The 24,980-nt window shown below is 39.1% G+C and overlaps 1 protein-coding gene across 6 annotated transcripts in view; it reads left to right on the top strand.

Annotated features, from left to right (window-relative positions):
• LOC106076280 (pleckstrin homology domain-containing family G member 4B-like) overlaps window positions 1-24,980 on the top strand; it is a 129,257-nt gene that overhangs the window by 93,112 nt on the left and 11,165 nt on the right. For all 6 annotated transcript variants that reach the window (XM_056034850.1, XM_056034851.1, XM_056034854.1 and 3 more), the window contains 4 exons: window positions 4,823-4,945; window positions 13,556-13,750; window positions 15,298-15,522; window positions 16,693-17,600. In XM_056034850.1, coding sequence (XP_055890825.1) covers window positions 4,823-4,945; window positions 13,556-13,750; window positions 15,298-15,522; window positions 16,693-17,600 — 1,451 coding nt within the window. The remainder of the gene's footprint in view (window positions 1-4,822; window positions 4,946-13,555; window positions 13,751-15,297; window positions 15,523-16,692; window positions 17,601-24,980) is intronic.

Genomic DNA, 24,980 nt, shown 5'->3' with positions numbered 1-24,980 from the left:
TAGGGAACCAACAGTTCCAGCGTGGTAATGGAACCAACAGTTCTAGCGTGACAAAAGAGCCAAAAGTTATATAGCGTGGCTAGGGAATAACAGTTCTAGCGTGACAAAGGAGCCAACAGTTCTATCGTGGCGATGGAACCGACAGTTTCCGCGTATTAAGAGAACCAACAGTTTTAGCGTGACAAGGGAACCAACAGTTTTAACGTGACAAGGGAACCAACAGTTTTAGCGTGACAAGGGAACCAACAGTTTTAGCGTGACAAGGGAACCAACAGTTTTAGCGTGACAAGGGAACCAACAGTTTTAGCGTGACAAGGGAACCAACAGTTTTAGCGTGACAAGAGCACATTCTTAGACTCCTATGACAAGATCTGTGTCAGTAGTTCAGTTAGTCTTTTAGACTCCTATGGGCTCGTGGCAATGAGGGGCGGGGAGGGTATAATTGGGAAGAGGGACAAGTCGAGATAAGAGGATTGGGATCAAGCCTCAGGAGCTTGATAGAGGCGGGGGGAGTGGGGATTAATTTCAGATTTATTCAAGACAAACATCGGATGTAGAAATTATATTTCTTGATGTGAGCTGGGCAATGTTGAGAAAGATTGAGCGCAAAGGGGATCTAATAGCTGGCACTGAACTTGTGTCCCCTTGGTGTTCAGTTGTGTCCCCTTCTTTCTTGTGGGTTATGTCCCTTCACGTTGACGTTTTCCGGAGTTTGCTGAAATATTCTGTGTATATAGATGTATGATCTCATATAACAGATAGTGTGTGATACTTATTGTTTGGTCTACATAGACGTTTATTTTAGACGGCTCAGTTTTCATTCAGTCTTTTTCATCGTAGGAGATAACTCTAGCATTCGTTTTCAATCATCATCTCATCACCCCCAACACGTTGTTCTGTTCTCTCCCTTGCATTGATCTGTTGCCGTGGTAATGAAATAGATGGAAATAGTACTTAATAGTGACGTGAACTAAACTATAACTTCGCTTGTCGTCCTTGGAGACGCTAGTAATAGGAGAGCGGCCATTGAAAACATTTGGACATTTCTTTGCTTTAATAATCGCGTGTTTGTCGAGTGTTCTAGCCAGGCCTATACAGAACAGGAATCTGTTGACATTCCGCTACACATCACTCAGTGTAAGCATTATTAGTTCGCTTGAACTGACACACTAAAACAATTTGTGTGAGATTTCAACTAAATGCTCAATAAAGTAATCATGTACTTACTTCAAATCGTATCTACGTTGTCTCTAAGACACAAACAAGAACCGCTTACATTTTTTTATCTAGAAACGAGATTTCCTTCAAGTATGTCTCTTACACTACCATTGATACCACTCAGTTCAGAGAGTAGCGTGACTCGCAATATGGATATAAATAATAATAAGGCTTGTCTTCGAAGATTAATGAGGAGTGCAGTATTTCAAATGGCTACACAGTCCCATCTGCGAGCTATGTATTTTGCTACATCTACCGCACATATAACCGTTGTCCACTGATGGTCAGTTTTGGTTCTCTTTTCACCGTCTCCGTTTGTCACTCGGCAGTGAATTTCCTTTTGGTCTCGAATGTGTTACGAATGTGTCTAGAATTTGCCACGAATGTGTCTCGAATGTGTCTGGAATTTGCCACGAATGTGTCTAGAATTTGCCACGAATGCGTCTGGAATTTGTCACGAATGTGTCTCGAATGTGTCTGGAATTTGTCTCGAATGTGTCACGAATGTGTGACGAATTTGTCACGAATGTGTCTCGAATGTGTCACGAATGTGTCTCGAATGGGTATCCCGCTGCCTTTGTAAGAAGTCTCCATCGGCTTCCGGTCGACTCCTAGTTCTAGATGTCTATGTGACTATATTGATAGCAACGCACAAGCATAACGTAGATCGATGACTTAATTAGTCAAAATAGTAGGCTTATCAAACTCAAGTCGTCTTAACATTGCTTTGTTTAATAGTATTTTATTTGAATAGAATTTATTATTTGTGGACACTAAATGATATTGGTCTTTTATAATTCTGCTATATACATTTCTTACTGTGCTCATTTATATAGACATTAGTTGTTTCTGTGTGGATACTGTGCTCATTTATATAGACATTAGTTGTTTCTATGTGGATACTGTGCTCATTTATATAGACATTAGTTGTTTCTGTGTGGATACTGTGCTCATTTATTTAGACATTAGTTGTTTCTGTGTGGACACGGCATACGGTGGGCTAGTTCTATCAGTTTGATGTTGACGATACACTTAAAATGTGGTGCGTGGACACAGACGTTGAGATGAGTGATGCTCCCGCAAACTCACCCCAACCCCCAACACCTGAGGCTCCGGCATCATCGTCATCCGCTGAGTCTGACACTGCTGCCAAGGGAGACAATGTCTTCGTCTTCCAAGCTACAGACCTTGGCTTCAAGCGGCCCGCCCCGTTCAGAAAGCCCTTCAAACTGAAGACCACGAAAACGTTGGAGAAATCTATGGGGTACAGGATGTACAGCTTCCGGTGTCAGAGTGCAGCCCAGAAGAAATGGCCATCTGAGCCTTCTGGGAAACACATCGTGGACCAGTGCAGAGTTCCTGAACTTGGAGACAGTCCTTGGTGTCTCCCTACTGGATACTTGTCTGGTGGACAGGATATGCCGTCAGGACCCAGTCCTGCTGTCTCATATTTAGATGTAGGGCCCGAACAAGAGCTAGCCGAGTCACGTGACTCTCCAAGTGCTCAAGTAAACTTGAGTGAACCGCTGGACTCTGGTCTTTGGTCGTCACTGGACCATCATTCGGGTCAGTCTGACCACAGTACTGACAGTGGCGTAGATATGACGTCAGTGGAGATGGTAGATGAACCGGTAGGTACCTAGGTTTGTAATCGTCTAGACTTTAGCTGAGCCAGTAGTTGATTTTTTTTTGATAGTTACATCAATTCTAGTCTCATTTTTTTCCTGTAATCTTTTTTTTTTTCTAAGAAAATGTTTCTTTCTTAAAGCAACAGTACTTTTATTCTCTCTCTCTCTCTCTTTTACTTTCTAGAGTTATCTTCCTTTTAACCATCTCTATAAAACCCACGTCCTGCTATGCCCCTGACTGCAACTGTCAGCATCTATCTTTCATATAATCTCTGCTTTTAACTCTGTTCTTACGTAGTACAGTTTTCCTTCAGTGCTTGAAGACCATCAACATCGTAGTTGTATTCTTTTAATAGATTACAACTAGAAATAGATCAAGATAAACTTCTATGTAACGGACATGTTCAATGTAGCAAATAGAAACACTTCTAGAGATTCTGAAGTTTTATAGTTCAGTGATTGTGTATCATGACTAAAATAGCAAGCCAGGGTGACGTTATGACGTCTAGACCGATTGTACTTTACAGTATAAGACCTAGAGTCAGTTTTTGTTTGTTTTGGTCACGTGAGCCAACATCGTCTGCTCTATCCGATGGAGGGAATCGTTTGATCGCTTTGAAGCATGGGCCAAGAGGCGAATTAACAAGAGGGGAAACGACACATAGTAAATCAAGACGCTGATTGGCGTGCTGTCTTGCTCCAGCGTGCTGGACCCCAATGGTACATCAATAACTGTGTGTCGCTCTTTTCTGACTGATGAACTGCTTAGGATGTGTGCTGTAGCAGCCAGCAGTTAAAAAGTGAAGATCACCTTTCGAGAAACGCTGTTCTTGACAACAAACTCATGACAGTTTTAATCACACAAAAAAAAAGGCTGTGTGTTGTTTCCTCTCTTGTTAAAACATCTCTTGGGTGTTACTGTGTTTGTGTGTGTAGCGTCCAATGTATCCGTGTGTGTCTCTACTCACGTATGACTGTATCGGCTGTGCTTGCCAAGGATAAACGCTCAATGTGTTTCTTGGACCTTTAACGCTCTCATGTTATTTCTTGGATTTTATAGGTCAGTGCTCGGCAACATTCTGACAATATTAGATAGGATTTACCGTTCATTATGTCTGCCAGTAAGTCCACCTTAAGATGATCCTACTTTGTAAGGCTGTACATTTATTGTTTATCTTTTGCTTGTCATGGAAACAGTGCTGCGGACCTCTTATGGTGCGCGTGGCATAGGGTATACAGTTGGGCTTGTATAGTTTCAAACGTTGGTTGGGTGGTGCACTTCGACACTGTTCAAATTTCGTGGGTTTGTTAATAGTAAACAAACTAAGAGATACTTTTAGAACACTTTCGGCTTATGAAATTGGTTTTCTTATAGGAGATACTTATAGAAAACTTTCACGTTATAAAATTGGTTTTCCAACTATTTCGTCGTGATATTTTGAGTTGTGTGGATATTCTGTCAAACTTCGAGACACGATCTTGTTAGTCAATAAGCTGAGTCTTTGCCTAGTCATCTAGTCCACTAGCAGGAATAACTCCTGGTCAGATGAAGCCATATTTACCCCAGGATATGATCGGGGCTTCGGAGTCACAGCAGGAGTTTCTTGGAGGAAGGGTGGGGTGTGGGCTTCTTGACTCGCTAGTTGTTTACTTTCGTTTTTATTGAAGGAGGGGAGTAGTCCTGAAGTCTTTCTTCTACTAATGTTCATTATATTCTGTTTACTATATTCTATTCTGTTTGTTATTGACTTTGTTACTCATTCATTTAAAAAAAATGTTTTAAAATGACTTTCACAAGTTTGAATCACAAATATTGCAGGATATAGTTCTAGATTCTTGTATTTTCAGTGATTAGAAATGGGATTGTGGACTAGTCAGCAACAATGGATATGAAGGAGTGCTGGTGTAGGTCTCGAGACAGTGAAACTGTTCTTTTCTTTCAGATTAACCCATGACATTTTTATTTAAATCTCCAGGTGATAGAATGGCTGTCCCAAGACGGGGGAACAATCTTACAGAGACATTCAGTGACGGCTGACAACCTTAAGGCTGTAAGACATCAACAGAAGGACTTTGAGAAGTTTTATTTCTCTGCCATGGTGAGTTCAACCACTTCAGCACATTAATAGAGACATCCCTGTTCTATTTCATAGTACATTCTCTGCCACACCAAAATACACTCAGTCATAAAGATAGCAGTATAGCAGTAAAGAAATGAGAAATAATTAAATTTACATAATATACAATAAAATCCTTGAAGAGTAAATGAGAAACTAAAAGAAGGACATTATTAAATATAAGATCTATTATAAGATATATTATAAGATATATTATAAGATATATTATAAGATATATTGTTACAAGATATATTGTAAGATATATTGTTATAATATTTTACCATCACAAAAGATGTTCGCCAGTACCAACAATACCAAATACTGATTTTACCCTCACAAAAGAGATACAAGACACCGATAGCAAAGACAAATAGACACATTCACTCTTTTGTTCCCCTGGCAATCAAATCATTAAATAGAAACAATTTGATATATTCTTTTCACATTTAAATTATGAGTGAGTCATATATTCTTAATAGATATATTACAATATTTTTTATAATAAGATATTTTATAATAAGATATATTATTATAAGATATATTGTAATAAGATATATTATGATACATTATTATAAGATTTATTATAAGACTATAAGATTTATTGTTATAAGATATATTGTTATAAGATATATTATAAGATTTATTATTATAAGATATATTATTAGATATAAGATATATAATAAGATACTAGAAGTGCGAGTGTAAAGGGAAAGATCCCCAGTTAGGGAGGTGTGCGTGGAAACGGGTGGAAGGTGTAACTGCTGCTATTATTGACCTCGATGTGAGAAAGATGAAGCTATCGATTGATCAGACCCTCCACAATACATTACTTTGAGCACTGGCTCCTCACCAAGTGGTCACTAATGGGCAACGGACCATCTAATGAGGCTGTGAGGGCGTGACAAAAAAGGAGAAGGGGGGGGGGGAGATATCCATCATCTTGAAACGTTTAGGAGACATCAGTGTCCGCCCCTGCCCCCTCAAGTTCTCATCAATAGTTGGGCTTTGAGTGGTGCAGAACGGGGGGAGGGGCATCCCTGGTGCCGAGGAGTGTACCCCAGAGAGTGTCGGAGAGATACTTGAGATGTGGGAACAGAGAATGATGGGATTGATTGAGGAATGAAACTGTTGCCCGAAACTGCAGACGATTAGGTTTTTGTCCTCTACCGGTGAATGCCCTTGATACTTGGAGTAAAAAAAAAAGTGTTCTACTGGTTTGCTTACAGTCGTGGCAACATTTTTTGTCCGTCTCTTTATTTTGTCTTGTATTTCGTTTAACTTATACCCCTCCACCCCCTTCTAAAAAAAATGAAACGCCATTTTTAAAATGCCTGATAACAAGGGGAATTAACAACTCGTGCAGGAGACCTAAGACTAGAAGGAGAAATCTTTTGAGTCAATAACTTTGGGCTGAGTCTACTGAACGACGCCGCTAAAGAAACCTAAAGTCAAACTGATATTTACATTTCAATATCTCAAATGTTTCTGACGTCCTCCTCCCTCGCGGAGGTCACGAACATTGGCCTGTCCCCCTCTTCAGTCCCCCCTCTCTCCGTGTTCTCTTTGTACTTAACTGAAATGCACAAGTCACTGTCCAGGTTTTGTGTTCAGTCACCTCTATTCCTTCCCTTGCCTGGTTACCTCAGCGCGTTAATTTTATACATTTAATTTCTGTTCTCCTTTTCTCATTCTTGACATATTGTCACCCGCTGATTGAGTCTAAACATTGCTGAACTTTTTTGTTCATTTGTTTTAGAAAGCCCTTCTCGTGTTTCGTTCTCTAAGTTTGTTGGACACCAAAAGAAATTTACTTTCTCTAAATACTAGCTAAAGTTCCCGGATTCGCACAGAGAGAAGAAAAAACGTACAGCAACTTTAAAAACAGTATAAAATCTAAAGAGTTAAAACATTTCGCTGCAGTTTCAACGTTTTGAGTAAGCTCACTAATACACACAAAAAGTTGAGTTAAAACATTTCGCTGCAGTTTCAACGTTTTGAGAAAGCCCACTAATAATACACACAAAAGGTTGAGTTTTAATGAAAAAGAAAACCAACAACGTTCATAGATAAAATTCAAATTGACTTCAAAATTTATGTTTAGGAATTACAAGGACTTATTTAATTCCTGTTTTTAAACCTAAAAGGGAACTGTCGAATAAAAATACTTAAGTTAGTGTGTCCACGTGCAAATGCATTGGGAAAACGACTTCCTCTGATATCAGTGATGACCATGTGGATATAGATAAATACTATGGCGGCTTAGAATTGTGTCCAGCGTACTCTCCATTGAAACTGACCCCAGCGGCCAGCAATCACGCGCTAACAGCATGATGAGCAACGTAATCCTTTGACGACAGTAACCGCGTGCAGGCAGGGGAAGATAATCCGCCTGGCCATGGAAACCCTGCTTCATTATCTGCCCTGGCTCGGAGAGATTTCCTTTATCCCACTTGAGGCCAAAGGTTTCAGAGCCAGGCATAGATTGAGTTGGCTCCCTGCCGTTCGTGTAGCTAGGCTTGGCACAATGGACCCGCTCTATCTAGGCCGATCAAAAACTAGTTTTTTAAGGTGTATTATGTGACATTGGACATCATGGACTTGTTCTATACAGGGCGTGAATATAAAAATCCTGATAATGTCTGGTCGTGTAGTATGCGCCCTGGACTGTCCTCTCCATTGGTTCCAAGTCCAACGCCATCCCACGCCGTCCCGCGGGTGATTTGTGCTAGGATGTAATAATCTTCAATTTTGAAGGAACACTTAAAACGTGTAAAACAAACGCATACAGATACCGCTTTGTTAAATAGAACCAGCTTTAAGTTTTCAACAATTGTTATATTTAAAAACAAACAAACAAGGTTACCAAGACAGTTTGTGTTTCCCCACAAACTCAAAATCGGTCCCCGAAGTGGTCCACCCAGGCAGTCAAAAAAGGCAGGTTTCAATATTTTCAGAAAGAATATCAGAATGAAATTCTATCAAAGGCAAATGACAGAGAAGAATGGAGAAAGAAGGTTGACAGATCTTGTGTGGTGCCCCAACGGTCCAGCAGACCAAGGGACACTGCCGGACTTACGCCACTGCAACCTATGCGGTCGCAGTGGGCCCCGCAATTTTAAGCTGTAAAATATATTTAAAAAAAACATTTTAACTTATATATAATAACAGGTTTTCCTGATTTTCCAAGGGCTCCTGGAAATCTTCCGTAAATGCAAAATATACCAAAGAGTCCTGAAAATCTCCTGAAATAAAAGATCTCCGGAAAAATAGACAAATTGTCATTTTGGGGTGCCAATCCTACTCGCGATAAAAAAAAACAGCATTGTCAGCTTTCGTTTAATACAGATTTATTGTAAAGATGAATGTATTTTCTAATACAAAATCTTAATTTTGACATTATCTTTATCCCTACCCAGACTGGGCCCCTCGCAATCCGTTTCGCATAGGGCCCCGCTATTGCTAGGACCGGCACTGCCAAAGGATAGGTGAAAGTGAAGGGGCAGTTAGATGTGAACCTGGCCTAACTGATTTCATATAATGATTATCTTATTGATCTAATTGTTTTGTATAGGGTCATAATCCTTAGTTAGGTGTCCTATGGATCGACGTGCATCATGCAGTTCATGCGATAACATGAAAAACTACTTATTAATTATTGTTTTAAATTATGTACAACTTATATGCATATTAAATAGATTTTTTTCTCTATGAAAAAAATAATAACCATTTTTTTTGTACATGTAGTAGTTAGAATGATAGAACTTATATAACTTAGCAATACTTTTGTAAAAAGAAAAAAATGTGACAAAAAATCTAAAACCGTTTGCATAAATGTGTTAAAAATATGGTAAATAGTCATCTCCCTTACTAAAAAGCTTCCTGTGTTTGTAATTATTAATAGTCAATAATTGTAAAAATTATGTATTTTTCTGAAAAAACAACAACAACAACTGCTTGCATATTGGTTTTTAAAAATAAAATTTTTCACTTTCAGAAAAGAAAAAAAAAATAGCCGTAACATCAGAACTAAGAAAGGTCTAAAATATCATAATGTTGAATTTTCAATATCTTTTCTAGCTTACGAGATCTAAACGGGACGGACGGACGGACGGACGGCCAGACATTCCACACAAAACTAATAGCGTCTTTTCCCCTTTCTCTTTACTGCCCTACAGATCTAGATTGTATGTGTTAACTTTGTGCTTTCCAACGAAGTTCTCAAGTAGTGGTATTATCATGCAGATCTAGTTCCTATGTAGTGGTATTGGATTATTTTTTGCATTCATAAATTCTGTCTAGAGTTTGTCCTTACAAAGCTTGTATCAACTCTGTCTGTCTGGTACAAAGTTTTTTACACGTTATTTCTCCCACAAACCAATGTCAGATCAAGCTGAAATTTTACACAATTATTTTTAACTGTCAACGCAATAATCGATTTAAAAAAAAACAATTAGTCAATTAACTATTGGTAATTATTTTGTTTGGTATCTCGAACAAAGGAAAGAAATAGTACTTTACTGTGGTAAAAGTGGTATAAGCTGAATTAGGCTTCTTTAAAGAGCGTCGTCTGAGTCTTAGTGAACACAAACATGAACTACGATGAGACTATGGAAACAAAACAACTAAACAATCTTCCATGTTCATAAGCTCGTCACTAGCAGAGTGGTTATCGTGTTGGCTTGTAAAGCATGAGAAAACCCACTAGTTCTAATTTAGGTCGTTCCTCTTTATTTTCTTTAATAAATACATTTAAAAGGCGATACCCATTTCTTCCCTCCTTTTTGTTTTTCCAACTGATCCAGACAAGTGATAGGATCATAGCGTATTGCGAAAGCTAAAAGCATGAAATTGCGCTAAACAATTGTTAATTGGTAAAAATATTTCTAATCGCACAGATTTATTGTTGTTGGTCTAGGTCTATTACAAATTTAATTACATAACTGATCAAAACTAATTGATACAACTACACCTAATGTTTAAAAAAAAGTTTTTTTTTGTTGTTGTGTATTTTGCTTGTTTTGTTATGTTTCCTAAACCAGGCAAGCGCTCTAGTTCTGTATCTCTTAATAGAATCAGCTTCGAGTCTCACTCTCCGTGGCATGTCTCCTTTCAATGTTACTTCCAGTGCCTCAAGTCAAGTCAACAAACTTTCCCTCCACACGATACCATCATACTAGCAGGCATTTGACTTGGGGGGAAATTCTGGGGGGACATTTTGCTTCCGGTACAATTTAAATTTCGGAGAAAGTGGTTCATCCTGTCACTGACGTGTATCATACACTACCCGCCTTCCCCTGGGGCGGGGGGGGGGGGGATTGAAAAGAAATTTAACTCTTACTTTGATCTGAGATTCACGTCGTTTGAATTGTTTTTTTTTTAACGTTTAACAGAAAAAAAAACTTGACGTGCTCTCGTTATAGAGTGAGTGGTAGTTCATATTTGATGGATGGCTGCCTGGTCGTGCGGTTTGCGCGCTGGACTGTCGTTCAGATTTATCGATAGTCCAGGGTTCAAACCCTGCCCGCTCCCATCCCCCGTCGTCCTGCGGGAGGTTTGGACTAGGATGTAATTATCAACTCTGAAACATGTAAAACATTTTACAAACAAACATTTTACAAACAACAAACATTTTACAAACAACAAACATTTTACAAACAACAAACATTTTACAAACAACAAACATTTTACAAACAACAAACATTTTACAAACAACAAACTTTTTACAAACAACAAACATTTTACAAACAACAAACATTTTACAAACTGTTTTCGGCATCTTATAAGGAACTCGGGCACAAAGCCATTGACAGACTTGTATAAATTCGTTGTTCGTGGGAATGATGAATCCTGTATTCCCAACTCCTCAAAACCTCTACCCTTCCTTTTTAAAGAATTTAAGAGAAAAATGATTTTGTCTATTTCGCGTTGGTCCAATGTCTTAGATGGCGCTACTTCCTGCCAAATAGAATTGTGATTTGTTTATGCCGCCATTACGGCTGGGCACCATTACGACATTAAAGTGGCTTGGTTTCTGTGATGTCGCAAAAACATCGCGGCATATAGAGAAGTACCGAGTACTTCTCTGCGGGTGTGATGGAACTGACAGTGGCAGTGGAGGGGGGCACTGGCAGTATGGCAGTGTTGGAGGCTGACTCGAGCTATTGATTGAATGTAACTTGAGGGGGAAACAGCCGAGTCACGAAATATGTGGACCAGTGAGTGAAGAACGACATTTCGGTCAGTGTGTAGTTTGTGGTGGGGCATCTGTTTAACAAACGGTAAGACCAAGTATATTTCAGCTTTAGTTCAAGACAAGTGTCTATAGAATTTCCTCTTAGTTTGTATTCAGCGAAAAAAAGGGGGGGGGGGCGCAGCGTAGACCAAATGTGAAAGGCATTCGAGCATTCCAGTTGTTGTTGTCTTTGAAATGGGTTGAGCTGGTTTCACGTGGCAGGGCACACAAACGTACTCATGCTGTCAGGAAAATATCAACACTCTGTAGTTGCTTGAATCGCTCTATATTCCTACAGACTGACGCCCGTGGTTTCTACCAGCTATGTTAAATACTTAAACATACAATCTAGAAGTAGGATAGGCTTGTCTATTTTTTGTTATGTCTCAACTGGAGAAGTTAATAAATGAATTATTAAATAACACTCTCGAGCGATGCCCGAAAGCCAGCGCGTAATGATTCAGTGTATTTCAAATCGTCATTTTGTCTTAATTTAGCCTCCCCTCCCCCCTTTTTTCTCTATCTTTCCCCCCCCCCCTTTTTTTTTCAACAAAAAATCAGCTGTTACACCATAATTAGGTGGACCTGTCAGTAGTTGAGGTAGGTGGACCTGTCAGTAGTTGAAGTAGGTGGACCTGTCAGTAGTTGAAGTAGGTGGACCTGTCAGTAGTTGAAGTTGGTGGACCTGTCAGTAGTTGAAGTAGGTGGACATGTCAGTAGTTGAAGTAGGTGGACCTGTCAGTAGGTGAATTAGGTGGACCTGTCAGTAGTTGAAGTAGGTGGACCTGTCAGTAGGTGAATTAGGTGGACCTGTCAGTAGTTGAAGTAGGTGGACCTGTCAGTAGTTGAAGTAGGTGGACCTGTCAGTAGTTGAAGTAGGTGGACCTGTCAGTAGTTGAAGTAGGTGGACCTGTCAGTAGTTGAAGTAGGTGGACCTGTCAGTAGATTACCAAACCATGTTGTTACATCATCTCAAACAACAGCAGCTCACACACACACACGCACACACACAAACACACGTTCCTGGACTCTAGATGACACAAGCCTTCCCCTCCTCTCGCCCGTGCGTTATGTACACACCAAAGACTGCGACTTACTTTAAAAGCACCCCCCCTCCTTTTCCCCATTTTGTGTGTAAACAAGGATAGACATTTAAGGTCAAGAAAGGTCAGGACGAAACTTGCGCAATGTGCTTTTAAGACGTGAACACCTCCCAGACACACAGTTACTCTGACGTTGCACCCCCGCCCCCCTCCCCCCAAAAAAACCACCTGATGTAAGGTGAGCAGTGTATTGATTAGTAGCCCATTGCAACGTGAGGACCACCACGTACCAGTGGGTCACTTGGCTGGCTTACTTCTGTACATAAATACGCCACCCGGTTACTTGAGACTGGCATTTCATCACCCCCCTTCTCCGACCTCGTGTGACCAGTCGCAGAATTGAGTAGACAAAAGAAGTAGCCAGTGGTCACTATATTTTTTCTGAACTACACAAGTCAGACTTTGTGACATACCCTGGTGGATCTGAACCACGCTCCGTGTATTTAACCGTGAGTCCGTCTTGTATTCTGTTTGACTGCCCCAGACTTGCTGATCTCCGTCTCGACAGGTCTGGGAAACCAAAACTTCTCGACCTGTATGGTGACGTGTGTGCACTACGCAAAACAGCAGGGTTTCTGTCCAGGGCTTTGTAGGAGGGGATTCGAGCCTCTCAAGGCCTCACTCAAATGGAGTTAGATGATGATGATGTGAGTCTGAAGTTTAGTTCTTAAGCCTGCATTCTGGCCAAGCTATCCGGAAGGGTAGTGGTTTCACAGTTTTTCTTTACGCAAAAGTTCAACAGAGCTCAGGAAATAAAAACATCTTAAATTTAGTCAAATACTATTACAATAATTCAACTATGAAAAAGTCGAACAATTCAAACTGGATCTACCTACGTTAGGTTATGGATCTGAGGCCAGTGTTTTAAGAATGCTGTGTGGCCGGTACAACATCCAACTTTTCCTGAAAGTCCCGATCCAGTTCTGAGTAAAAAACAAAAAAAAAAACAAAAAAATTCAGCAGGGTTCAAATCTGAGACCCTCATCTAAGTGCTTGGCCTCTCGACCATCCATTATTTACACTTCTGGGTATTAAGCTTTGGCAGTTGTGCTTAGAAAACTTTGTATTTAATGAAACTTCTTGTACCTTTGGCAAATTTCCAAGTTTTAGAGCTAGAACTGAAAACCGTCGATTGGTTGCTTATGGTTACTATGACTACTTTCTGATAGACACGAGCTGTTGGTTGGGACTGCTTATGTTACCATTGGAACTTGTTTACATTCCAATTATTAGAAACCTATTATTTGTTTATTTCAGAGCTACATAGAGAAAGGTCATGACCTGCTAGAAGAGGCCAGCATGCTGTCCCAGTGCGGGAATTTCTCTGAGGCCACAGGCTATAAGGACCTAGCCAAGACCCTGAAACGCCAGCTTCAGACCTTCACAGTACAGCTAGAGGAGGCAAGGGAGAGAATTGAAGGCACTGCTAAGTGTTATCAGCTCCTGGATAAGGTAAATAACTTCCAAAGTACTTAGATGGTGCACACTTGAAATCTGTACTGTCTGAATGCAAATCACAACTACCAAGTCCCCCAGGTCTCTTAAAAAAAAAAGAATTTCAAAAAGATTTTGATCTACTATGATCTAAAAAACACAAACATTTACTGCTGCAGGGGTAAACGACTGTATAGAAAATACGAAAAACATGCATATATGTAACCCTGCCGGACCAAGTAAAACAAAGGAGGACCAAGTAAAAACAAAGGACGTTTGGGTTGGGGGTTTGGTTAGCTTAGCTCAATTCATTTCTACCTGGATAGAGAACAACATCGTACAGATAAGTTAACTTAAGACTATTTTGTGTTAATTGTTTGATATTTTTTTGTTTGTTTTGTAGCTGATGAAGGCCTCGTGGCCCAAACGTTCTTTGTTTTACTTGGTCCGGCAGGGTTATATATTTGCATGTTTTTCGTATCTACTATGATCTACCTTGAACAAAAAACAAATTGAAAGGGTCAGAGGTTACTAAATTGTCTCCTCCTTTTAGTGTGCAAGTTGAAGAACAAAGTTAAAGTTAAAACTAAGCAGTGGGTTTGCCAGAAAGTTCGAGGTGTCTTTTCATCCTCACTTTTCTGAAGGGCCGGGCCGTAAACATTACCTACACTTGATGTGTGTGTGTGTGTTTGCAGCCAGCGTTTGTGTATGTGAGGGAGACGAACCTGTGTATCAAGTCATTAGTATGTTGTTGACTTAACTTCATTGACTGCCTTAAAGTCAACATGGCGGCAGTGGTCACCATCGCCGAGCGTTTGTCCATGTTTATTTTTCCACCATTTTTTTTTTGGCTCTGATTTGTTGCAAGGGGACTGCAATCATCTCGCATAATTGGCCAGGTTTTTGGGCATCTCACTTGCTGTCGCATGGGACCCAAAAAAAAATGTGTTTTTTTTTTTAAACTGGAAAGCATGTCTGTGTTTGAGTCTTTGTGAAAGCCATGTTTGGTTGGTTCACGGCCAGGTTCACCTTACTGACCTCCCCGAGCACCGTTCCCCAAACCCTTCGCCCATTTCCTGCCCGTATTTCTCACCTGAGTGGGTCTCACGGCCCAAGGAGACCAGAAGCTACTGTCCCTTGATGGTACGGTCAACACTGGCCCGCGTGGTGGTCGTGGGAGTGAATTGACCGTGTGATAGGGCGGCAGTATTCCACAAACGAGTAGCAGAAGTTGTAGTAGTCGTCTCCCTTTGTGAACTAGTGCCAATAACCTTTTTCTTTTCCTTATTCAATGAAATAGGATTCTTAAATGAGATGTAAAGTGACATGTATATGTTCATCATCTTTATCATTGGATGAGTCAGTTCTTAATTATAGAAGAGGATTGTTAAGTTTTTGTGGGCAAAATTTTCTTGTTAAAACTGGAGGCTCCCTAGCGGAAACCAATCAAGTTATTTGACCTTTTTAAAAAGGCTTTTTTTCTTTTGAAGATTTAGTTGTTGGTTAAAAGTTTTAATTGTGGTGTCGATCACTTTGGTTGCTAATGTCCGTCTGTTTCTGTCCAGAGCTACGAGTGGGCACTGGAAGCTATGAAGTACGTGTCCAGCATGAAGATGGAGCACACTGCCACTGCTGAGGGACTGGACAAACTCCTGAGGAGCCTGAACATCTACCTCTCAGAGCATCCTCCGGTGGAGGAGGACAGCTTCAGCAACATGACGGAGGCGGCGCAGAACTTGAAGAATGAGAAGCTGCTGGAACAAAGTCGGGTGGCCAAAGCAAGATGTCAGGTAAGAAAGGATTTGAACACATTGATTGGTCAACTAGTTAAATATTTAACAGCAGTTCAAGTGTATAGGAGTGATCTCTCTTGTTAGTGCAAGTGTATAGGAGTGATTTCTCTTGTTAGTACAAGTGTATAGGAGTGATTTCTCTTGTCAGTACAAGTGTATAGGAGTGATCTCTCTTGTTAGTGCAAGTGTATAGGAGTGATCTCTCTTGTTAGTACAAGTGTATAGGAGTGATCTCTCTTGTCAGTACAAGTGTATAGGAGTGATCTCTCTTGTTAGTACAAGTGTATAGGAGTGATCTCTCTTGTCAGTACAAGTGTATAGGAGTGATCTCTCTTGTTAGTACAAGTGTATAGGAGTTATCTCTCTTGTCAGTACAAGTGTATAGGAGTGAGCTCTCTTGTTAGTACAAGTGAATAGGAGTGATCTCTCTTGAGAGTACAAGTGTATAGGAGTGATCTCTCTTGTCAGTACAAGTGTATAGGAATGATCTCTCTTGTCAGAAGTGTTAACAGTTGAGTTAGCAACCAGTCTATTGCTACAGAAAGCTGTCATGATAATTTGTGTGTGCCACTGGCAGTTACAAACAGTACAATAATGCATCTAATAGTTTAATATCCTGGGTTTGAGTTATATATGATATTCTGTTGTTTTTTTTTTAAAGTAAAGAAACCCTTTAATATCTTTCAATTTAAAATGCAGAGGATGTAATTATCATCTGTTTCTGTGGCCCATGGTTAATGAGGGTGTCATGTGGCCAGCACATCAACCCACTGCCTTTACTTTTCCCCAGCTAATGTCAGGTACCTTAGAGTTGGCTGGATTGAGGAGGTTTCAAAATTTAAAATCCTAATCATCACAAAGACTTGAACCCAATACCCCTTGGTTTGGAAGTCATTCTCTTTACCACTCAGTCACTGTGCCTCCCTCCCCCCCCCCCCCCAATATTCTGGTTATGAAGCTATAAAATGCTTCTGTCTGCATTCCCCACTCCCTTTCAAAGGCCATTGGTGTAAAGTAGATTAAAAAGTGTGAAGCTTTGTTTTATCTCCCTTTGATTTTGTTTTGTCTCATAAAAAAAGTTAAGACTTAGATTTTAATAATACCAATTTGTTATAGTGTTTACAGTACTTATTGATTAAATGTGTGTTAAATGTGTTTTTGACTCAGGAGATCTACCAGTTACTGCAGCTGAGGCAGACTACCCTCAGACGTGCCAGGAATCAGTTGGAGGTGGAGCAAGCCTTGAAGGAAGATGGTAAGGAAAGCCGAGAGATGCCTGTCCCGGTCAGCACTTCTGCCCTGGATGTTTCCAAAGACTACTCTGACCATGAAAGGTCAAGTTATTCCACAACCTCGTCAGTGTTCTCTCCCTTGTATTCCAGGAGAGACTCTGGGGGTGAGGGGGGCCCTTTGAGGCAGAGCTTATCCTGGGAGCCCCATGACACCAGTACGCCAACTTTTACTGGCTGGGGTGGGGGTCGTTCAGATGGTAGACGTCCTGGGGCTGTGCCGCGTGCTCCACTGAGTCCTACAGAATGTCTCAGCTACCAGCATAAAGACTTGTACTCACCAACTCCAGCCAGTCCCTACAGCAGTGCTAGCAGCTCCAGCTCGGGCAAGAGTCCGTCTAAGTCACTAACATCATCATCTTCATCCTCCAGCCAGCCCATCGTGCCATCTGTCACACTTCCAGAATCCCCGACACTTATCACTCCAGACCCACCAAACAAAGGGCGCCTCTACCAGCCCTCACCATGCAGACTGTACAATGCCTCCCCTACACGGGGCAGTGCCGTGCCAACAGTACCCAAGCTAAGCCTTGGGAGGACAGTATCTCATCCTGCCACTTCTGGCATGGCCATACAATCTTCAGGTGCTCCTCCACAGAGCTCATCCAGGCACCAGAAAAAGGTCTTAAAGCGATCCAGTACTGCTCCAATTCCAATGTTGACTTCTCCCATCCAGGAGGAGGATTCTTCCTTACAGACTTCATCTCCCACAGAGGATGGATGCACCAGAGAAGAAAAGAGTGTCAAGTCACTAGGAATCACAGGAAGTACAGAGTCACTCCCAAGGTCAGTTGTCAAAATTTTAGCAAGTATTTAACTTTTATATTAGAAACTAATTCAGTAATTTTAATTCTTTTATGGTGACGCCCTGGTTAGACATATGTCAGTGAGTATCTGATGCATGCAAAGTTTCTAATCTTGAATTAGCTTCTGATAGAACTGAATATCTATGGTGATATGTATAAAGGTATTAAATACAAGAAACGTGTTGGAAGAAAGTTAGATAATTCTTCAGACTAAAACGCCAGAGAAATACATTGTATTGGGATCCCTGTCACTGGTAATAACTATGAAAGCACTATTCCTTCTTACCACAATGTATTGGTGTGATGCTTACTTTCTTACCACAATGTATTGGTGTGATGCTTACTTTCTTACCACAATGTATTGGTGTGATGCTTACTTTCTTACCACAATGTATTGGTGTGATGCTTTGTTAATAAAATGCAGTTTGGACTGTGTGGGGGCAGTTAAAGTAAGGACTGAAGTGATCTTAGTGAATGAATGCATGTGTGAGTGTTTTGTCTCTGTTTCAATGATAAATCTCATCAGCAACTTTGTCTAGATCAAGTACACACACACACACAGGTATTTATTCACACACATTTCACTCAGCCTGTGTAATGTCTATCTTATTACTGTGACACAACTCAAGAGATAGAGAAACACAAATCTCACCAAACTTAAGATTGCACCACACAGGCTTGCCTCCTCCTGACACACATTCTTGTGTGTTGTGTTTGTAGTGGGGGGGGGGGGTGACATACTTACTAAGGGGGGGGGGGTGCCTGGGAGAGGGATGCACGCTCCTGCTACGTTGCATAACAGTATGAGCTACCAACTGCAGACATGGGGATATGACTTCAGACTAGACTGTGAGCGCTGATGACTGGACTTAAAGTCAGTATGAGGTAATACGTTTCACTTCTCCGTTGCTTTAGTTTTGTGTTCAGTGGAAGTTTGATGTCCGCTTGTGTTTGAACGTGTGTCTTTGAAGGATGTCAGCTTTCTGAAGATGTTCTTTTCCAAATATGAACACAGATAGAAGCCTACTTAAAACACACACATACCTACTTAATTAATACACACATACTACTTAAAACACACACATACCTACTTAATTAATACACACGTACCTACTTAAAACACACACATGCCTACTTAATTAATACACACATACCTACTTAAAACACACACATACCTACTTAATTAATACACACGTACCTACTTAAAACACACACATACCTACTTAATTAATACACACGTACCTACTTAAAACACACACATGCCTACTTAATTAATACACACATACCTACTTAAAACACACACATACCTACTTAATTAATACACATGTACCTACTTAAAACACACACATGCCTACTTAATTAATACACACATACCTACTTAAAACATACACATGCCTACTTAAAACACACGTACCTAGTTAGAACACACACGTACCTACTTAAAACACACATGTACCTACTTAAAAACACACGTGCCTACTTAAAACACGCACCTACTTACTTAAAACACACATGTACCTACTTAAAACACACACGTGCCTACTTAAAACAGACACATGCCCACTTAATTAATACTCACGTACCTACTTAAAACACACACATACCTACTTAATTAATACACACGTACCTACTTAAAACACACACATACCTACTTAAAACACACGTACCTACTTAAAACATACACACGCCTACTTAAAACACACATATACCTACTTAAAACACACACACGCCTACTTAAAACATACACATACCTACTTAAAACACGCATACATGCCTACTTAAAACACACACACATGCCTACTTAAAACACACACATGCCTACTTAAAACACACACATGCCTACTTAAAACACACATACCTACTTAAAACACGCACATACCTACTTAAAACACACACATACCTACTTAAAACACACACATGCCTACTTAAAACATACACATGCCTACTTAAAACACGCACACATGCCTACTTAAAACATACACATGCCTACTTAAAACATACACATGCCTACTTAAAACATACACATGCCTACTTAAAACATACACATACCTACTTAAAACACGCATACATGCCTACTTAAAACACGCATACATGCCTACTTAAAACATACACATGCCTACTTAAAACACACACATGCCTACTTAAAACACACACATGCCTACTTAAAACACACACATGCCTACTTAAAACATACACATACCTACTTAAAACACGCATACATGCCTACTTAAAACACACACACATGCCTACTTAAAACATACACATGCCTACTTAAAACAAACACATGCCTACTTAAAACACACACATGCCTACTTAAAACATACACATACCTACTTAAAACACACACATGCCTACTTAAAACACAAACTGTTCAACATCTGTGTAATGCCACTATCACAAAAGAAACATCTGACATTTACACACGTCCAGGCTACACAATAACATTTGCCTTTTAACATTCATGAGAAACAACTTGACACGTAAGTTACATTTAGATCATTGACATCTTACGTTGTACCTTCTAGGCAGGGGCGGACTGGCTATGTGGGAATCCGTGCAAATGTCCGGTTGGCTGGTACCCAAATGGGCCGGTTGCGGTCGCCGAAGCGGTCACTTTAAATGACAATAAGTACCGTAAATGTGATTGGGATTTTTTTTTTTTTTTACATTTCCTAAAAGAACAAAGCAGACTTGACTCTCGTACTAATGGAATCCCCTGTAATGCAATCCCCTCTGATGGAATCCCCTCTAATGGAATCCCCTGGATCTATCTCCATCTACAATGCTACTCGTTAAATCTAATCATTCCTATACAGTGCTAAGCGATTTGAACAAACAACCTCACGTTTATATTTTGTATAGCCCTTAAGAAGTGGCATTAGTTAGTAACGAATTATTTCCCTTTATAATAGAATAGCATTGTATAACCGATGACAAGATAGCCAAGCGGCAACAAATTCAGAACAACGCCGCACGAATAGACCTTAGAAAAACAAGACGAGATTCTGCTACTACGCTCTTGCGCACGCTCCATTGGCTTCCTGTGAAAGCGAGAATCGACTACAAGGTGGCCACACTTTGTCATCAGTGTCTCTACAACAAAGACATGCCCTTGTACCTTAGTGACCTGTATCAACTTCCTATGTCCCTCAGATAGCACGTGAAATACTGTACTCCTTATTAAACGTCGGGCTCCACGAAAAGCCTTATATTACTGTAAACACCATTCCTTTGGTTTTAATACAATAAATAAATAAAAACAAATGAAAACTTCTTTATTCATGGTAACCCAGTGACACCAACTAAAAACTTTAAAAAAAAAATCCGGGTGTTGTAACAAATAAAAGGTTATCATGGAATCCCCATATGGATGAAATTATTAAATAATAAAAACATTCAGATTTATTATATGAATTTTTTAAAAATCTTAACAAGAACATAAAACTAAAATGTACCTTGGTTTGGCCAATATTAGAATATATATTTTATTCTGGGACCCCCTCAACTCATTAAAGCAAAGAAACTAGAACAAATACAAAATAGAGGCAGTGAGATTCATTTAAAAAAATTGGATTAGAATAATCACTTGACACTTCAGGACAGAAAACTAAAAAGTAAAGTAGCAATAAGGCTTAAAACACTCAACCCTAATTTACAAATAGAAAATCAAATTCTAATGACATACTCAGAAAGACACAGACTACATGTCTTTTATTCTCTTTTGAAGTAACGTCTGTAATTTATAAGATAAGAATACATCTGTTATTTATAAGATAAGAAGACATTTGTAATTTATAAGATAAGAAGACATCTGTAATTTATAAGATAAGACATCTGTAATTTATAAGATAAGACATCTGTTATTTATAAGATAAGACATCTGTAATTTGTAAGATAAGAAGACATCTGTAATTTATAAGATAAGAAGACATTTGTAATTTATAAAATAAGAAGATCAATGTGTTTAGAGAACGGAGGACATCATTTAAAAAAATCTTCTTTAAGGTTTTGATTAAAAAGGAACTTTTGAATTCATGTAACAAAACACAAACGGTGTACTTTTAACATTCTACAAAAACTACTAAAATGTATATCTACATGACTTAAGCCTACGAATGTATATCTACATGACTTAAACCTACGAATGTATATCTACATGACTTAAGCCTACGAATGTATATCTACATGACTTAAGCCTACGAATGTATATCTACATGACTTAAGCCTACGAATGTATATCTACATGACTTAAGCCTACGAATGTATATCTACATGACTTAAGCCTACGAATGTATATCTACATGACTTAAGCCTACGAATGTATATCTACATGACTTAAGCCTACGAATGTATATCTACATGACTTAAGCCTACGAATGTATATCTACATGACTTAAGCCTACGAATGTATATCTACATGACTTAAGCCTACGAATGTATATCTACATGACTTAAGCCTACGAATGTATATCTACATGACTTAAGCCTACGAATGTATATCTACATGACTTAAGCCTACGAATGTATATCTACATGACTTAAGCCTACGAATGTATATCTACATGACTTAAGCCAACGAATGTATATCTACATGACTTAAGCCTACGAATGTATATCTACATGACTTAAGCCTAGGAATGTATATCTACATGACTTAAGCCTACGAATGTATATCTACATGACTTAAGCCTAGGAATGTATATCTACATGACTTAAGCCTACGAATGTATATCTACATGACTTAAGCCTAGGAATGTATATCTACATGACTTAAGCCTACGAATGTATATCTACATGACTTAAGCCTACGAATGTATATCTACATGACTTAAGCCAACGAATGTATATCTACATGACTTAAGCCTACGAATGTATATCTACATGACTTAAGCCTAGGAATGTATATCTACATGACTTAAGCCTACGAATGTATATCTACATGACTTAAGCCTACGAATGTATATCTACATGACTTAAGCCTAGGAATGTATATCTACATGACTTAAGCCTACGAATGTATATCTACATGACTTAAGCCTACGAATGTATATCTACATGACTTAAGCCTACGAATGTATATCTACATGACTTAAGCCTACGAATGTATATCTACATGACTTAAGCCTACGAATGTATATCTACATGACTTAAACCTACGAATGTATATCGACATAACAATGTGCTTCACGAGCTAAGACGTCAACTAAAAGTGCATAGAAGATCAAAGTCCTACTAAGCAAATAATGAGCACACACCATGTCGACATAGGAGAGTCTAGATTTAGACCGGTATGGAATTGAAACTATAGTTAGAAGAATGCACAAATATATCAACTCGTAGTCAAGCCATCTTACTTCCATGCTCTAAGTCTAGAGTATCTATTAGATCTAGGTATGGATAAGGTAGATCTTGATCTGTTTGCTTATATATAAATAAATATCATTAGAAACAAGTCGATTAAATTCAAGAAGAAACATAGCAACATTTCAAACAAGCTGATACCCAGGTACCGGAGAGTTTGCTCAAGAGAAAAAAAAAAAAAACGGTGTTTTTGTGTGGGTATTTTTTTTTTTTACATGGTCATTGTTGTACACACACACATCACGCACATTTTCTGATACTTTTTTACTGACTTACTTTTTTTTACTGACTTAATTTTTTTTTTGCTGACTTACTTTTTTACTGACTTACTTTTTTTTTTACTGACTTACTTTTTTACTGACTTACTTTTTTTTTTACTGACTTACTTATTGGTCTTTCCCTCTTAGATAAAAACTCTACAATCTACAACTTGCTATTCTTCAAAGATGTCTGAGTGCTTGTGTTTCGAATGTCCGATGTGTGGAAGTGTTTGAGTGAATTGAGGAGAGTGTTACAGTCCTATATTGACGACTTGCTATCTTAAAGCAGAGGTTCTCAAACTTCTTTGACCCCCGGAGACCTCTTTAAATAGTCAAAGCTTGCCAACGAGTGACAAAAAGCTACATAAATACATAGTATACAAGTTACAACAACCCTGAATGCAGGATATAAAATTTTCAATCAGAATTTGTGTTATCCTTGTCTAAACATTGGATTTTTTTTAGCGTTGTGGATATTTCAACAATCTGCTCTCCTCCTGCTCTAGTATGGTTTCATCTGTGATTGGGAACTGAGTTTGTTCACGCGCTAGAGGATTCAGTACCCAGTCAGTAATATCCAAGTGAAGATTGTCCTCAAATCTTTGGTTTAAGTCATCATAGAATAGATAATTATAGACGTAGTAAACAAATAGTATTTGGGGGTAAACTGGTCATCCTAGAATAGATAATTATAGACGTAGTAAACAAATAGTATTTGGGGGTAAACTGGTCATCCTAGAATAGATAATTATAGACGTAGTAAACAAATAGTATTTGGGGGTAAACTGGTCATCCTAGAATAGATCGTTATAGACATAGTAAACAAATAGTATTTTGGGGGTAAACTGGTCATCCTAGAATAGATCGTTACAGACGTAGTAAACACATAGTATTTTGGGGGTAAACTGGTCATCCTAGAATAGATCGTTATAGACATAGTAAACAAATAGTATTTTGGGGGTAAACTGGCTTTTTTTTTAGAGAAAATATTTTAACTGTATAGGCCTATAATTTTCATCTTTCTGAAACCCCGTATGCTCGTATTAGTGGACCCTGGGGGTCTGCGTTCCTCTGTATGAGAACCATTGTCCTAAAGGAAGATTTGGGTTAGAGTAAAGAGAATGGACAATTTAAAAAATGGGCTCTAGGGATTGAACAATAACTCTTGGCATGAAAATATTGTAAGAAATGATTCAAATGACAAGCCCACGTCTGCTAGTGTCACTGTCTTAAGAAAATATTGTAAGAACTGATTCAAATGACAAGCCCACGTGTGCTAGTGTCACTGTCTTAAGAAAATATTGTAAGAACTGATTCAAATGACAAGCCCACGTCTGCTAGTGTCACTGTCTTAAGAAAATATTGTAAGAAATGATTCAAATGACAAGCCCACGTCTGCTAGTGTCACTGTCTTAAGAAAATATTGTAAGAACTGATTCAAATGACAAGCCCACGTCTGCTAGTGTCACATGCCTTAATTCAGGTCTTTGTTTGCTGGTATGAAACTTACTCTTCGGAACCAAAATCTGTGCTCAAGTGGGGAGAGGGAGGGCAATTTTGAGGGGACAATAGGGCTCATTTATTTCTTATCAAATTAGACATATTTTGTTTTCTGCTGTGTTCATAAACTCTTCATTACAATACACTGTAGTGAGAATGGCTAACAATGGAATGATCTACCGAAAGTAAAAAAAACAACGCACCTTTAATTCGTGTTGGCTCTACTGCGTGGGGTAAGG

This window comes from Biomphalaria glabrata, chromosome 7 (genome assembly GCF_947242115.1).
Source record: "Biomphalaria glabrata chromosome 7, xgBioGlab47.1, whole genome shotgun sequence".
In the NCBI taxonomy this organism is placed as follows: Eukaryota; Metazoa; Mollusca; class Gastropoda; family Planorbidae; genus Biomphalaria; species Biomphalaria glabrata.
The sequence above is the reverse complement of the archived record's forward strand: the minus strand, read 5'-3'. Positions and strand labels throughout refer to the sequence as shown.